The following is a 14,892-nucleotide window of genomic DNA, read 5'->3' as shown; positions in this document are numbered from 1 at the left end:
GTAGGAGAGATGTTAAGCTCATTTTCTTTTGCTGCCATTTCTCTTTGTTATAGATATTGTATATTCGGAGTCTGGATTATATTATTCTCAGAAATTATCAGTGTCTGCTGAGAGAAACAAACCTTAGATGCTGAGCTCCTTTATAGTAGGATCTGTATCCTATTTTAATTTCAACACCTCCTATTATAGGCTTGGGACATAGGAAACTCTTGATTAAAAAAATGCTGAGTGAATGTATGAAAGTACGGATTAATGCAAAATATATTGTAGGATTAATGAAGGCTTAGATTTCCATATTCACTTAACATAAATTTGGGGACTCAGGGTTTTCATGAGATCCTAGATTCTTTAAGATTAAAAAGTGCTTTGTTCAAAGTTATCTTCTATTTATATCCTAGCAAAGACAGAAAGTAAGAAAAGTGTAGTAATCATTATATTATGATGCATTGCTAGAAAACAGATTGCCACTGTTTTCCTTAACCAGCATTTAATGTTCTAGGAAGACAGATGATTTAAATTTCTATGAAAATTATTTGCTGAACTGATGATTTGATAGTTGAAGTGTGGGCCTTATCTAATATTTAGATTTTCCAAGGAGTAAAAAATACTTTTAGATATGATGAATAAACCCTCTTAAGTCCCATAATCCAGTTTTCTCTTTCTAAACAGGTCTTTATTTTGTAGCTTTTATTTTTTGAGAATTAGGAGTATGAGTTTAAAATATTTATCTATATGTGAACTGGAAAACTTTATCAAAATCTCTATCATATAATAGGAAAACAGAAATGAGATTATGGGAGCTAGTGTTGGTCCTGATTCTGCCATTAATTAATTATATAGTCTTACACAAGTTACTTAATTTAGTTTCTTTATAATATGGGGGGCCTTAACAGTTATTTAGTCTATCTCCAAATCTGGAGCTTGTATTATTTTTAGTCTAGCTCAAAGGAGCAGAAGTAAAATAACACTGTTGGGTGTCAGCTATGTAAGTATTTTGATATTTTCTTTTTAATTTACTTTTGTAGAAGACTTTTGAAACTAACCCTTGAATGTATGTTATTGCTGTTTTCTTTACTTTTTTCCGCCAAGACTTTATATATTTATTCCTATGTCCGTGTGGAATTAGTAGAATAGAAAATAAACCCAAGCTATTTAAAGATTAGTTGAATGACAAACCTTTTTCCATGCTACTGCTGCCCTAGAGCTCTGGAGTTTACCTCTTGTCATAGAAGTGGCTTTTCCAGGCAGCAGCTGCTTTCTGTTATCTTTATAAAGCATGGACTTAGATTTTTCCTTTTCTTTCCTGCAAGCTGAGCAATTATAGAAGAGCATCACAATGCAGAAAAAGAAAATAAAACTCGATACTGGATATTGCATATGCTAGAATTCATAAGCCATGCTCCTGCACAGGAAGTTTTCTCATGGCCCTTGCTTTCTTTCTCCCCAGCCCTTGGCCCTTTGCCATCTTGCAAGGACTAGTTCATCTCCCCACAGTGAGAGCTCCTTTCACCACATTTCTTCCACTTTGAATCCAAGCCCATCTACTTCTAGTCTTAAGAGAGAAGAATGTTGATTCTTTCCCCATCCAAGGTCAGCCTCTTCTGCCTTATGTAGATTGACAATGGGACCATCAAGTTCCTTTAGGGAAATTCCCTCTGCAATTTACCATATATGACTGGCTCCCATAGGCCTGGACTATGCAATCATAGTATTTCTCAATATATTTCCAAACTCTGGTATATTCAGCCTGGAATGTACCATTATTGGTTCTTCGAATGTATGTTTTAGCTTTATGCTACTTTAGCATCTTGTTCATGGCCAGATTAAGAGATGAGGTGTAAAATCAATTGTGCTACTTATTTTCTGCTTCTTGTGTTCTTTGGATCACTCTTGAACAGAACATATGCACACTATATAGAGCACCTGTATATACACATGCAAAAAAGAAATCTTAATTTTTAGAGACATGACACTGAAAGAACCATCATTGGTGGTGCAGAGGAAGACACTTAAAAGTGAATTGAAGGGTCTTCCTTCTTTTGAACATGTTAGGTGATGTTTCAATACCTTAAAAAAGTCAGTTATGTTACTGGACAGTCCATTACAGTTGGGAAGCTAGAAAAAAAGCAAAAGGACTACAATATAAGTAATATTGACCTCATACCTATGGGCTGTGTTTCACATCCAAACTGAAAAAAAAGAATTTTTTCTTCATTATCTTCTCATTATTTCTAACAATATAATTTATTTTCTTGATAGAAAATAATGCTATTGAAAAATCTCTTCCAGCGAAAGATCTATTTCCTTATAGATACACTAAAGCTCTGCTTTTAAGATTTCAATTTTTCATATAGTAGTTATCTTTAACAGTCAAGCAAGTCATGTGTGAGTGTAAAAATTGCCTTTTCTTAATGAATTTTAAAATAAACATAGAAAAGAAATTAAGCTAATTTAAAATCTTCATAGTGTTTTTCATACAACACTTTGTCATCTAGAATTTGCTTATAGGAAGTTAGAGTGTTGGCTACTGTTACTTGTGGTTTATTAGTACAAAGTAAAACACAGAATATAAGATGAAATATTTTATCATAGAAAGCAAGATGACAATACTCAAGTTGATAAAAGTCATTTCCTTCTACCTATCCTTTATACCAGTGCTACTTAAGTGTGGTCTGCTGACCAAACTGCTTGTTAGCAGTTGACAAAAGAGATGAGTACAGAAATTAAGTAGGTATTTAGTAAGTATTTAGAAACTTTTATAACTTCAATGTTGGGCAATATCAGATTAGTTTAAAAAAAAGTCTGTCCTCAGTATTGGTCCTTCACTACAGATAGTGTGAAACACAGTACTAAAAAGCCATTCAAATAGCTATATTTTGAAATAGTCTATGTTAGCCATACATTTGACTAACGCTTAAAGAAGTAATAGCAATATAACAAAATATTTAGCTGAACAATATAAATTTAGTTAACATTTTATATATCTTATACATTAATGCTTTATATAAATGATCTATATAAACCTTTTTGAAGGAAATAGAAAAAAATACATTAGGTCCCCAAGGAAAGGATAAACATATATCAGGATATTAGAAAAAGAGAGAGCTCTAGTAATTATGTATCTTATTCTGCTATTTTTACCTTTGTTTTTTTTTAAATTCATTTTTGTTGAGATATATTCACATACCATACAGTCATACACAGTGTATAGTCTGTTGTTCACAGTGCCATCATATTGTTATGCATTCATCACTACAATCAATATTTGAACATTTTCATTACTCCAAAAAAAAAAAAGACAAATAAAAATACAAGTAAAAAAGAACACCTAAAACATCCCATCTTGCCGCCCCCCATTCTTCATTTAATTTTTGACCCCACTTTTCTACTCCTCTGTCCATATACTGGATAAAGGGAGTGTGAGCCACAAGGTTTTCACAATTGCAGTCACACCACGTAAGCTATGTAATTATATAATCATCTTCAAGAATCGAGAATCAGGCCTACTGGTTTGCAGTTTCACAGTTTTAGGCATTTCCTTCTAGCTATTCCAATACACTAAAAACTAAAAAGGAATATCTATATAGCTCATAAGAATACCCTCCAGAATGACCTCTCAACTCCATTTGAAATCTCTCAGCCACTGAAACTTTACTTTGTTTCATTTCGCTTCCCCTTTTTGGTCCAAGAAGGCTTTCTCAATCCCATGATAACGGGTCCAGGCTCATCCCCTGGAGTCATGTCCCACATTGCCAGGGAGATTTATACCCATGGGAGTCATGTCTCATGTAGGGAGGAGGGCAGTGAGTTTATCTGCTGAGTTGGCTTAGAGAGAGAGAGGCCACATCTGAGCAACAAAAGAGGTTCTCTGGCGGTCAGCTGTTAGGCACAATGTAAATTGGCTTAGCCTCTCCTTTGCAGTAACAAGCTTCATAAGGGCAAGCCCCAAGATCGAGGGCTCAGCTTTCTAAATTGGTATCCTCAATGGTTGTGAGAATATCAGTAATTCCCCAGGTGAGGAAGTTTAATATTTTCACATTTTTCCCCAGTTTGTCACGGGGGCCTTGCACATACGTTTTTATTCTCTGACCAAATTACTTTGGGATGTATTGGGATTTCACACTAACCTGTACAAACCTGCAACTTCCTATTCAAAGTTCCATGTAAATATAGTGTTTGAATAAACTGACTGTACGAGTTAAATTATTCACTGTGCTACAGAAAACATGGATCTTGCACCAAGTAAATATCTCTTCTCTTGGTCTCACACAGACATTGAAGTTTTAAAACACAATATCTTCCTTTTCCCTTTGGCCTGATTTGCATTAGACCTAACCAGATCCACTTCATTCATGTCTCTAATTGAAGTCTGAAGTCTTTTTCAGCTTTTTTAACAGTTGCTTTATGAGGTATTGCTGACATTCATAGCTGATGAACTGTAGCTCTGAGTCTCAGGTGTCACACTGATACTCAAAGTTCCAGGGACTGCCCAGGTTATACATAGACAGCTCTGCATCTCAGAATTTAGAGATAACCATTACAACTCAGGAATAGATGTGACTGCTGTAAGAGCTTACTATCTAGGTACCTTTACAATAGCCTTCCCCTGATAACCTGTGCACTAAGATTCAATTCTCAAAGTTTACACATTTTAGTTGGTCCATATTAGTGGGGTGTTATAATGATTGTTTTTTTGTTTCTGGCGTGTTTCACTCAAAATGCTGCCCTCAAGATCCATTCACCTAGTTGCATGCCTCACAACTTCATTCCTTCTTGCAACCACTCAATATTCTGTTGTGTGTATACATCAGTTTACTATTCTGTTTATCAGTCGATGTACCCTTATTTACCTTTGCTTTTAAAAAAGATGTTTGAGATTGCACTCTAATTTTTTGCCTCTTTATTTTGCTATGTCTTAAATAAATCCTTTCTTTTTGGTGAATAGTTACTTAGTCTTCAATTCCTCTGTGAAACTTTCCCTGATTGTAAATAGCTATTTCTTTTCTCTCATTCCAAACACATCGTATATACCTCTCATACTCTAGCAGGTATCACATACTTTAATTATTTGGTTCCCCTGTCTCTCCTCAGCTACTCTGAGATTCTGAAAGGAAGAGACTGCTTGCTTGTAATTTGGTGACTTCATGACCAAATGTTAGTTGTTATTGGTAAATAAATGTTATTTGTGCCTGGCACCATTCTAATTGCTCTCTGTCTATTCTTCTTTGATCCTCCTGAAAAACGTGTCGTATTATTTTTCTTTTGTATGAGGAAATTGACCAATAGGAAGGCCAAGTATATTGCCCAAGCTTGACTGTATCAGAGTCAGATAATAAACAAGTTGATATTAGATAATAAACAAGTTATATCAGATAATAAACAAGTTGTTTATTATCGGTAGTCCAAAGTAAAAATTTAGATCCTAAGTTATTTTTTAAAACTGTAAAAAGAATATTGAGGACTGCAATTTGCAGAGATAAGAACCAAATATATTGTTATCTAGTCCATTAAAAAAAAAAAAAAGAAATGGAAGAGGTACTTTGATAAGTGTTCTGCCTGTTTTAACCTTGAATGCTATTATGGGGATTACGGGGGGCAGGGAGCAGTGAATGATGCCATGTCTGTTTCATTGGCTTAGGCTTTTTCATGCTGAGAGAAATCAATACTTTGAGGTGTTGGATGGCAGAGGAATCACTTCAGAAGTAAAGGTGGCTGTCACACATTGTCATTGGTTGACTTTTGTTCGCTGTTGAGGTTCTTAAGCTTCTATTTCTCTACGTCTTCTTAAGGAGTCTTTGTAAGATGTCTGTTGATAGTTTTTTTTTTTTTTTTTAAGTTTAGGCTTTAAATCTGTGGTCAGGGATCAGGTGCAAAGAACTCCAAAAATGAAAGATTGAGAAGCTTCTTTGTTTACTAAAATACCTCTGTCGTCATCCCTTAGGTGATTTCCCTTTTAAATGGTTTCTAATAAGACAAGTAATTTATAATGTAAGTGATTTTTGAGACAAATTGTAAATTAAGGTAGTAAATTTAAAAGTGTTTAGCAGAATGTATGTGTAATTAATTAAAAATGTAATACTCTCTGTTTAGCCATTAAAAGGAAAGCAGTTAGAACTAACTATATGTCCTGACATGGAATGATGTATAGTTTTATAGTTTTATACCATTTATATAGGAACTACATCTTACTCTTAACAGTGACTACCTCTATGGAATATAAATGGCCAAATAGGAAGGAGGTGGAAGAGAGAATTTTCTTTTTATTTCATGTAATTCATTACTTAAAATTTTTTTTCTAAAGTAAGTATATGTTTCTTGCAAAAAATAACTTTTAAAAACAAATTTTAAATACCTAATTTTGCCTTACCTGCCCTGTTAAGGTAACCACCATTCTGAATTTTATGGAATGTCTTATTTGCTTTTTTTCTTACTTAATTATGTTTTCTTTTAAAGGTACAATAATTTCTTTATCAATTTTTGAACTTTATTAAATGAAGTAATAAAATAAGCGTTTTTTTCTGATCTTTTTAGTTCAATGTATGTTTGTAAAATTAAACCATTTTCTTAACATTTCCCTATTCATTTCATTTTCATTACTGTATTGTTTTCCATAATATGAGAATAACACTATTTTTCCAAATCTCTTTTACTGCTGATAGGTTGTTTCCAGTTTTTAGCTATTATGAACAATGCTGCTTTGAACATGTTGTGTGTATTTTGGTGCACAGGCACATGAATTTTGTACAATAGAATTACTTGGCTGTATTTATTTTCAACTTGAATAGATACTGCCACACTGTTTTGTAAAAGCGTATATTGCTCCAAACATCTGTGTTTACGTGTTCCCATTCTTCATTAATTTATCAGTGGTTTCTATTTTAGCATTCCGATAGTTGGGTAGTGACACCTAGTTGTGTTTTTATTTTGTATTTTGTTTAGAAATGAGTCTGCTCATTTTTTTTCCTCCTTGCTAGCCATTCTCATTTTTACTTTTGTGAAATGCCTGATCCAGTTTAGTATTTGTTATCTTTTTTTTACCATATCAATTTGTGTAAGTTATTTATCTATTTGGAATATGTGTCCTTATTTTGATATGAGCATTGTTATTACTTTCTCCCTCTCTGTGCCTTGCCTACATGCTTTTTAAAAACTTCTTAAATAAACATTATTAAATTATAATTTACATACTATAGCATATACCCATTTTACATATAGAGTTTGAGTTTTCACAAATGTATATACCTGTTTAACTGCCATGGTGAAGATATAGAATATTTATATCACCCCAGAGAGTTCTCTCGTGATCCATTGTGGCTAGTCCTTCTCCACATATACATACCTATCCCTAAGCAACTACTGATCTGATTTCTGTCTTTATAGATTTGGCTTTTCTAAAATTTCATATAAATGGACCCATACATAAGATACTCTAGTGTCTGGATTCTTTTGGTCAGCATTAAGTTTTTGAGATTCATTTACATTGTTGTGTGTTTCAGTAGTTTTTTGTTTTTTTTTTATTGCTATGTAATATTACTCTGTTTATCCGTGAACTATTAATGGATATTAGATTGTTTCCATTGTTTGGCTTCTACAGCTAAAAACATATGGACATTTTTGTGTAAGTTATTTTTGTGGAAATATGCACTTCTGGTGGAAATTTTTTGGGAAATGCCTATGAGTGGAATTCCTAGATAAAATTGTAAATTTATGTTTAACATGAGAAACTGCCAAACTGTTTTCTAAAGTATGTGAGTGTTCCAGTTTCTCCACATTGTTGTCAGTACTTAGTGTTGTCTTAATTTTAAATTTTAGCCCTTCTAGTGGGTATGTAGTGATAGTTTATTGTGATTCTAATTTTCATTTCCCACTAATTAACATTTTTCATGTGCTTATTGACCATTTATATATCTTTATGAACAATCTGTTCAAATCCTTTGCCCGTTATTATAATTTTGTCTTAAGTTGTGGGAGTTCTTTAATATTCCATAAAGAAGTCATTTATTAGTTACATGTATGGTGAATTTTTTTACAGTTTGTGGCCAACGATTTCATTTTCTAAGTGGTATCTTTTAAATAGCAGATGTGAATTTTTATGAAGTCTGATTAATCAATATTTTTCTTTCATAAAAGTTATGATTTTCTTTTATGATTTCTTTTATAGTGTCCAGTCTAAGAATTCACAGCCTACCTCAAGGTCAAGATCTTCTGCTATGTTTCTTTTAGAAGTTTTAGAATTTTAACTTTTATATCTAGGTCCTTGATCTATTTTGAATTAAATATTTTATGAATGACTTGAGGTGAAACAGAAATTTCTTTTTTTCTCATATGGATAACTAGATGTTTCAGTATCAGTGTGTTGAAAAGATATTTTTTCTTCATTTGATATCCTAAACTCTCATGATTTCTATAGTTTTGTAGTAAGTTTTGAAATAAAGTGCTAAGAATTTTTTTCTGCAGAATTGTTTTGCTAGTCTTGTTCTTTTCTGTTTCCATATACATTTTTGAGTTAGATTTTTAATTTCTGTTAAAAAGTCTTTAAAATTTTGATGGATTGTGTTGAATCTATGAAACCAACTTAAGAGTGGTGTATATTTTAACAATATTCTATTTTCTAATCTTTGAATGTGGTATATTGCTCCATTATTTAGTTTTTTAGATTTCCCTTTAGTAATGTTTTATAGTTTTCATTGTACAGATATGTACACATCTTCTAAATGTATGCTAAGTATTTCATATTCTTAATGCTATTGTAAATGTTGTTATTTCTTTATTTTAATTTTCTGGTTGTTCATTGCCAGTGTATAGAAATACAATTGATTTTTTTTATATTTTCAATGTCTGGAGGATATATAGTGAAGTGCCTTTCTTTTCATTCCTGATTTTGGTAATTGGTGTCTTCTCTCTTTTTCCCTTGATTGTTCTGCCTAGATACTTGTCAATTTTATTGATGTTTTCGAAAAAAAAAACAAAAAAAAACAAACAGCTGATGGTTTTATCGGTTTTTCTCTACTGGTTTTCTTTCTTTTTTTAAACTGACTTTCTGCTTTAATCTTTATTATGACCTTTACTCTGTTTATTTTTGATTCATTTGCTCTTCTTTGGTAGAAGCATAGGTCATTAATTTTAGGTAGAAGTTTAGATAATTGATTTCAGCATTTTTTTCTTTTTAAAATATAGACATTTAAAGATATAAATTTCATTTTAAACACTGCTTTAGCTGATTCACACAAATTTTGATATGTTGTGTTCACATTATCATTCAGTTAAAAATGTTTTCTAATTTCCCTGTGATTTCATCTTTGATCCATGGGTTGTTTAGGTGAATTGTTCGATTTCCAATTATTTTGGAATTTCTTAGATATGATTTTTTTTTCACTCTGTGCATTAATAGTTCAATATTCCACCAAAGAATTTATGGACCTCTAGATTTCTGGATCTCTTTCTCTGCAGAGTTTCCTCATCTGTAGTAGTTTTCTTTCCAATTCTAGCCATCTCATCCTCTCAGCAGGCAATTTTAAGCTGTAAGAAAATTATATTTCCTTGCCTGTGGAAATGTCTTTAGCATATTTGGGGAGTAGCCTATAAACTGAGTATGTCTGGAATATAGGATACATAGATAGGCATGTTGAAAGATAATGTACCATATGACTGAATTATACAAGGTAACAAATTCTAGGTAGTAAAATTTGGTCCCAATTTTAAAATATTTTAGACAATCTTATACCTTTTTTAAGGTGGAGTATATAAATATCAGTGCTATACCAAAATAAATTCCTCTGAAATAATTCTGGAACTATTCATAAGGGATGAATTAGTGAATTGTTTCAAGAGCTGTGTTGTGAACTAATAAAGATCTGTGTAAGGGCAGCAAAAATAAAGTAATCAAAAGGCTTGCTAAAATGGAATGAATGAGATATGAAATTAGGGGAAGTGAGAAGTCACAGATGGCAGTAAATGGAAAAATTACTCTTCCATGTATAATAGCATGTTTTAGGATGAAGATGGTGGTTCCGTCTTGACTATTTCTAATTTTAGTTGCTTATTGGACCAGTGGAGATATTCCTACAGATTGAAATGTGGGCTTGGAATTTAGGAAAAGAATTGAGCCTGAGATGAAGATTTGAAAGCTAAGCCTAAATTAGCGATTGTAGATGATGTGGAAGTGGATGATATTGCCAAGGGACCTTTGATAAAGCCTGGGGAAAAGGGCAGCATTTCATAACAAGAAATAATTAAGGAAAAAGCCTGACCTATCAAGAACAGTGGTCAGAGATGACAGGAAGAAACCAGATAAAACTATTTAATTTTAAGTTTGCTTCTCTTTGAGCTTTCTTGCTACATCTTTGCAAGATGGTTTGTAAAGTTAAGTAGAGCTATAACATGTGGAAGGAAAAATAAGTGCCATATTGTTTCTTTTTCTTCATTTACATTTAAAGAGCCAAATAGTCACTTGAATTATAAATGACTAATTTAAATTGCTTTTCTCTTTAGTTACTACTTTATCTTTTTCTTGTGACTGAATTTATTTTAAGCAATAGGTTTGTTTCTTTTATTTTTAGTTTATGAACTACAGTGATAAATCTTAGACTTCTTTAGCAATAATCAGATAAAATTGAATTGTTAATTCCAAAAATGCTTATTTCTTTTCTGTTTAGATTCATATATTTTTGTGGTCATGTTGTTATAGTATACTACCCATTTATGTGCTTCTCAAAATAGAAAGGCATAAAAGATGATGTAAAGTATACGGAATTCTGCCTAAAATAAAGCAGAATTAAAATTTTAAACCTGATCCTTTATTCTAGTGATAAATGGTACTTTTAGGCAGGAAGGATTTCCTGGAGTACTTCCTTTCAACCTCCAAACATAAGCACACACATATACACATTGCTGATGTGTAATATATATTTGATCTTGAAGTAAATATTCTGTTTTTTACTTTGAATGATATGACATATTTATAATTTATTATTGGTTTTTAATAAGAACATATTCAAATTTCATTGTAAAGATATTTTTAAAAATAGATACAAGTTCATTATATACTTACAAAACCTAATTGTTTAGTTTCCTTTTATCATGTTTTAATGTCAAATGTGACTGTAATGTTCCACAAGGAGACAGAGATTGATAATCGGGAAAGAATAGCCCTTTAATGTGATTTATATCTATAGATTTTATGTCAGATATGAAAAGTTGCTCTTCAAATTGTAAAGGAAGACCCATTAAAGAAACTTTAAACCATTTTGCTATTTACCTTACCTTGGACTCTTATTTTTAGAATTATGCCTTTTCAAGCAAACATTAAAGTAATAGCTTATCAAATGTTTATGAAATATAATTTAATAATGCTTAAATTAATAAAAGGTAGCAATAATGGCCTATTTGATAATGTCTCTTTTGGTACTTTTAGTACTGTTTAATATGAAGGGATGCAGTTTTATGGGGGTGGGGGATAGAGAGGGGATACCAGAAACTAATGACTTTATAATTTTCATAAATAATTTAAATTTCTTCTTATTAGGTGAGGTTAGACAAGGGTAGATTATGGATAAAGTAGGGAAGGTAGAAGGTTTAAAAATTCTGCAAATGTCTATCAGTTTGTACTATTGGTTTTAATATGTAGTTGGACTAGATATGAAGTAACCTATAGAGTGCTTCCTGGTTCTTGAACAGTCTCACTTATTAGTTGACATTTTGTTACATGGAATAATTTCCAGTTATCTTCACCTAAACTACTATCCCTAAACATATTTCTTAATTATTTTTTTCTTTTGTTTGCTCACTCATATTTTTGACAGATTGTACTACCCTGTGGTTTGTTTGGCTCAGTCTTTTTTTTTAAATACTATATATGAAATTTTGCATTTAATTTCTTATAAATTAATATGGTTCCTAGCATGACTTATTCTCTCCACATCAGTGTTTAGGTAAAAGCAGTAGTTTGCCTCTGAGGTTGCCCCAAATCTTCTAATTGATGAATTCTTAGAGCTAATATAATCCCCCCTTTTTACAGATGAGGACATTCAGACCTAAAGAGATACAGAGAGTTGCCCAAAACTGGTAGGAGATGTTAGCAAGGTTTTTGTTTTGCCTCCCAGTCTTATGTTGTTTCATACATTTCAGTGACTTTTCTGTATACTCGTTTTGTATTCCAAAATTTCCTCAATCTATTACTTTTTCTAGTTTTACCTTATACTTGGGTCAAACTGTATTGCTTCTCTCCTCCCCAAAATTGATCCATGTTTTTCTGTCTTTGCCTTTGCATATACTTCTCTTTATTCCCACCTACAAATCATTTAACTTATCAAATTCCTCCATTCCCTGTCTTCCGTTGTAATGTCTCTATACCTCTTATTACTTTCTATATACCTTTTAACTTAAAATAATTTTTAGGTTCATATTATAGGCAATTACATACTTCTATTAACACTTCCCTCCTCCCACTCTAGAGGGAATGAGGATTCTCCATTGGAATGGCTATAAAATTCATCCTTTGATACCTATGGCATATTGTTTTGCACATACTAAGAGAGGTAATTTTATTCCTTATGCATGTACTGCTTATATACCATATCAGTAGGGTTGCTTTGGGTTGTAAGAAACAGAAAGCCCAACTCATACTGGCGTATAATGAACAGGAGTGCATTAGCTCTCATGTCTAGAAATCATGTCATCTTTAGGATTCGCCTGATCCAGAAGTTCACAGTTCCATTTGGTATGCCCTGTTTTTCTGTAATTCACATAGGGCTGCTCTCTTTAGATTATGGTTTCCTTCTCAGGCTAGTTTCCTTCATGGTACAGAGAGCGCTTCCAACACTCCTGGAACTATGTACTTCCTCTTTTACACCTGAGAGGGGGTGAGGGAACTAGCCAACAAAGATCCTGAGCTTTACTCTTATTGTACCAAATAAATCAAGTGGCTTTCCCTAGCTAGTGTGTTGGTGTGGATTTTTAGTCAGGATTATTACTCTGATTGGTTTAGAACATTTAGAGCCCCACCTTGTTGCTAGGGTTAGTATGGTGGGAGTGTGTGGGAATACTCTATCTAAACTGTTTTTACAGTAGGAGAGATAGGCATCCATAATGTGTATCATATACATAAACTAGTAATATTTTTTTCCAATATCAAATGCATGTTACTTACCAGAAGTTGTATATACATATGTCTGTGTATGTGAGCTTCTGTTCAGAGGTTAAGGGAATAGACCCTATGACTAGAATAAAGGATCAAGTTTGTATCAACTTTATCTTTTCCTATTTTAATCAGTGCATTAACTAGGAAATATAGTATCATACACATGACACCACAAGTATCTGAATTCTAAAAGAAAATAAATAAGCCTCTTGGAAAGCAGGTATTCACTTATATCTGATTATTGGTAAAGAATCCTAAGATTTTTTTTTTTGCAAAATAGATGATATCTAATTAATGATATCTAAATTTCAAACTGGGGATCTTATTAAAATCCAGATTCTGATTTAGAAAGTTTGGGTGGGGACTGTGTAAATTTTTAATATATTCTCAGGTGATTCAGTGCTGTGGTTGCTATTTTCTGATGTTGAGAACAGATAACTGTTGTAAGCTACTATCCTCTCTTTTCTGAACCTCTGTAGTAGTCTCATAATTTGTCTCCCTACTTAATTTCTCTTGTCCCACTATAATCCATTCTCAAAACCAGCTATAGTGATCATTTCAATATGTGAATTGATCATATCACTCTGCTACTTAAAACCTTCAACTGGCCTTCCCCTGGTATTCCATTGCATTAGAATAAAATCTAATCTCTGAACCATAACTACGTAGTACTAAATTATACAACCCTGCCTACCCCTCCAAACTCATTTCTTCTCATTTTTATTTGCTATGTTCCAAGTCTTCTGCAACTACTCTTTAGGCTCCTTGTATTGCTGGACCCCTATATCTTCACTTGACTGGCTTCTTTGAATCATTCAGGTCTCTGCTTAAATGTTCACCATTTCTGAGTATATCTAATCGCTGAGTTTACAGAAATAAATTCTTGGGGGATGTTATACTGAGACAGTAGATCACTAAATCTCAAGCAATTCAGTTAATATGGAATATAAAAGTAGCTTTAAAATTTGATTGCTTTGATTTATGTTAAAGATTATTTAATGATACATTTTAAACTTTTTTCCATTTTTTTGAGGTATTAATAATTTTTTCTTTCCATCCAAGTCACTGTGTGCCCAGTATTCTGCAGACAAACGAGAAGATGAGAAGATGTGTGATCATTTGATAAGAGCAGCTAAATATCGAGACCATGTGACAGCAACTCAACTAATCCAGAAAATTATCAACATCCTCACAGACAAGTATGGCGCCTGGGGAAATTCAGCATTGAGGTAAAGGGATACCTTTAGGTTTGCCCACTGATTTTCTATAAACAGCCCAGGTTTAGATAAGTGACTCTGGATATGATCAAGGCCAGATGAAGAACAGAGTAATTTAATTTAGTGTTTTATCATCTACTATGAATTTAATGCAAAGGGAAACAGAAATTCAGTATGGTTATGGTTATAGATCTTTGTGGTTATTTCAGTTACTTCTAAAAGAATATTTGTTCATGTATGTTTATTTACTTTGAAGTAAACTGTTAAGGGAAGCAGTAACATAAATCATTTATTAGCTGCAGTATTAGCTGAATATATAGAAATATATTTTATTTTAAAAACCTATTATCTATTTTACTTTGAAGTTTTTAACACATAAATATAAAAGCATAAAAATATGTCTTTTTTTCCTTGAATCGTGTTGCAAATTGCAGAGCTACATGATAAAAATGGTAAAAAAAACCTTTAGAAATATTGTCTTTAGAATTTTATTCAATATATCTACCTCCTTTTACAATTTCCAGACTGAACTTGCTA

General features: G+C 32.3%; 1 protein-coding gene across 3 annotated transcripts in view; it reads left to right on the top strand.

Annotated features, from left to right (window-relative positions):
• Positions 1 to 14,892, top strand: part of LRBA (LPS responsive beige-like anchor protein) — a 1,009,660-nt gene that overhangs the window by 472,896 nt on the left and 521,872 nt on the right. For all 3 annotated transcript variants that reach the window (XM_037830797.1, XM_037830798.1, XM_037830799.1), the window contains one exon: positions 14,201 to 14,367. In XM_037830797.1, the coding sequence (XP_037686725.1) occupies positions 14,201 to 14,367 (167 nt within the window). The remainder of the gene's footprint in view (positions 1 to 14,200; positions 14,368 to 14,892) is intronic.

Source organism: Choloepus didactylus, chromosome 3 (assembly GCF_015220235.1).
Source record: "Choloepus didactylus isolate mChoDid1 chromosome 3, mChoDid1.pri, whole genome shotgun sequence".
In the NCBI taxonomy this organism is placed as follows: domain Eukaryota; kingdom Metazoa; phylum Chordata; class Mammalia; order Pilosa; family Megalonychidae; genus Choloepus; species Choloepus didactylus.
Note: the sequence above shows the minus strand (reverse complement) of the source record. Positions and strands in the feature narration are given on the sequence as shown.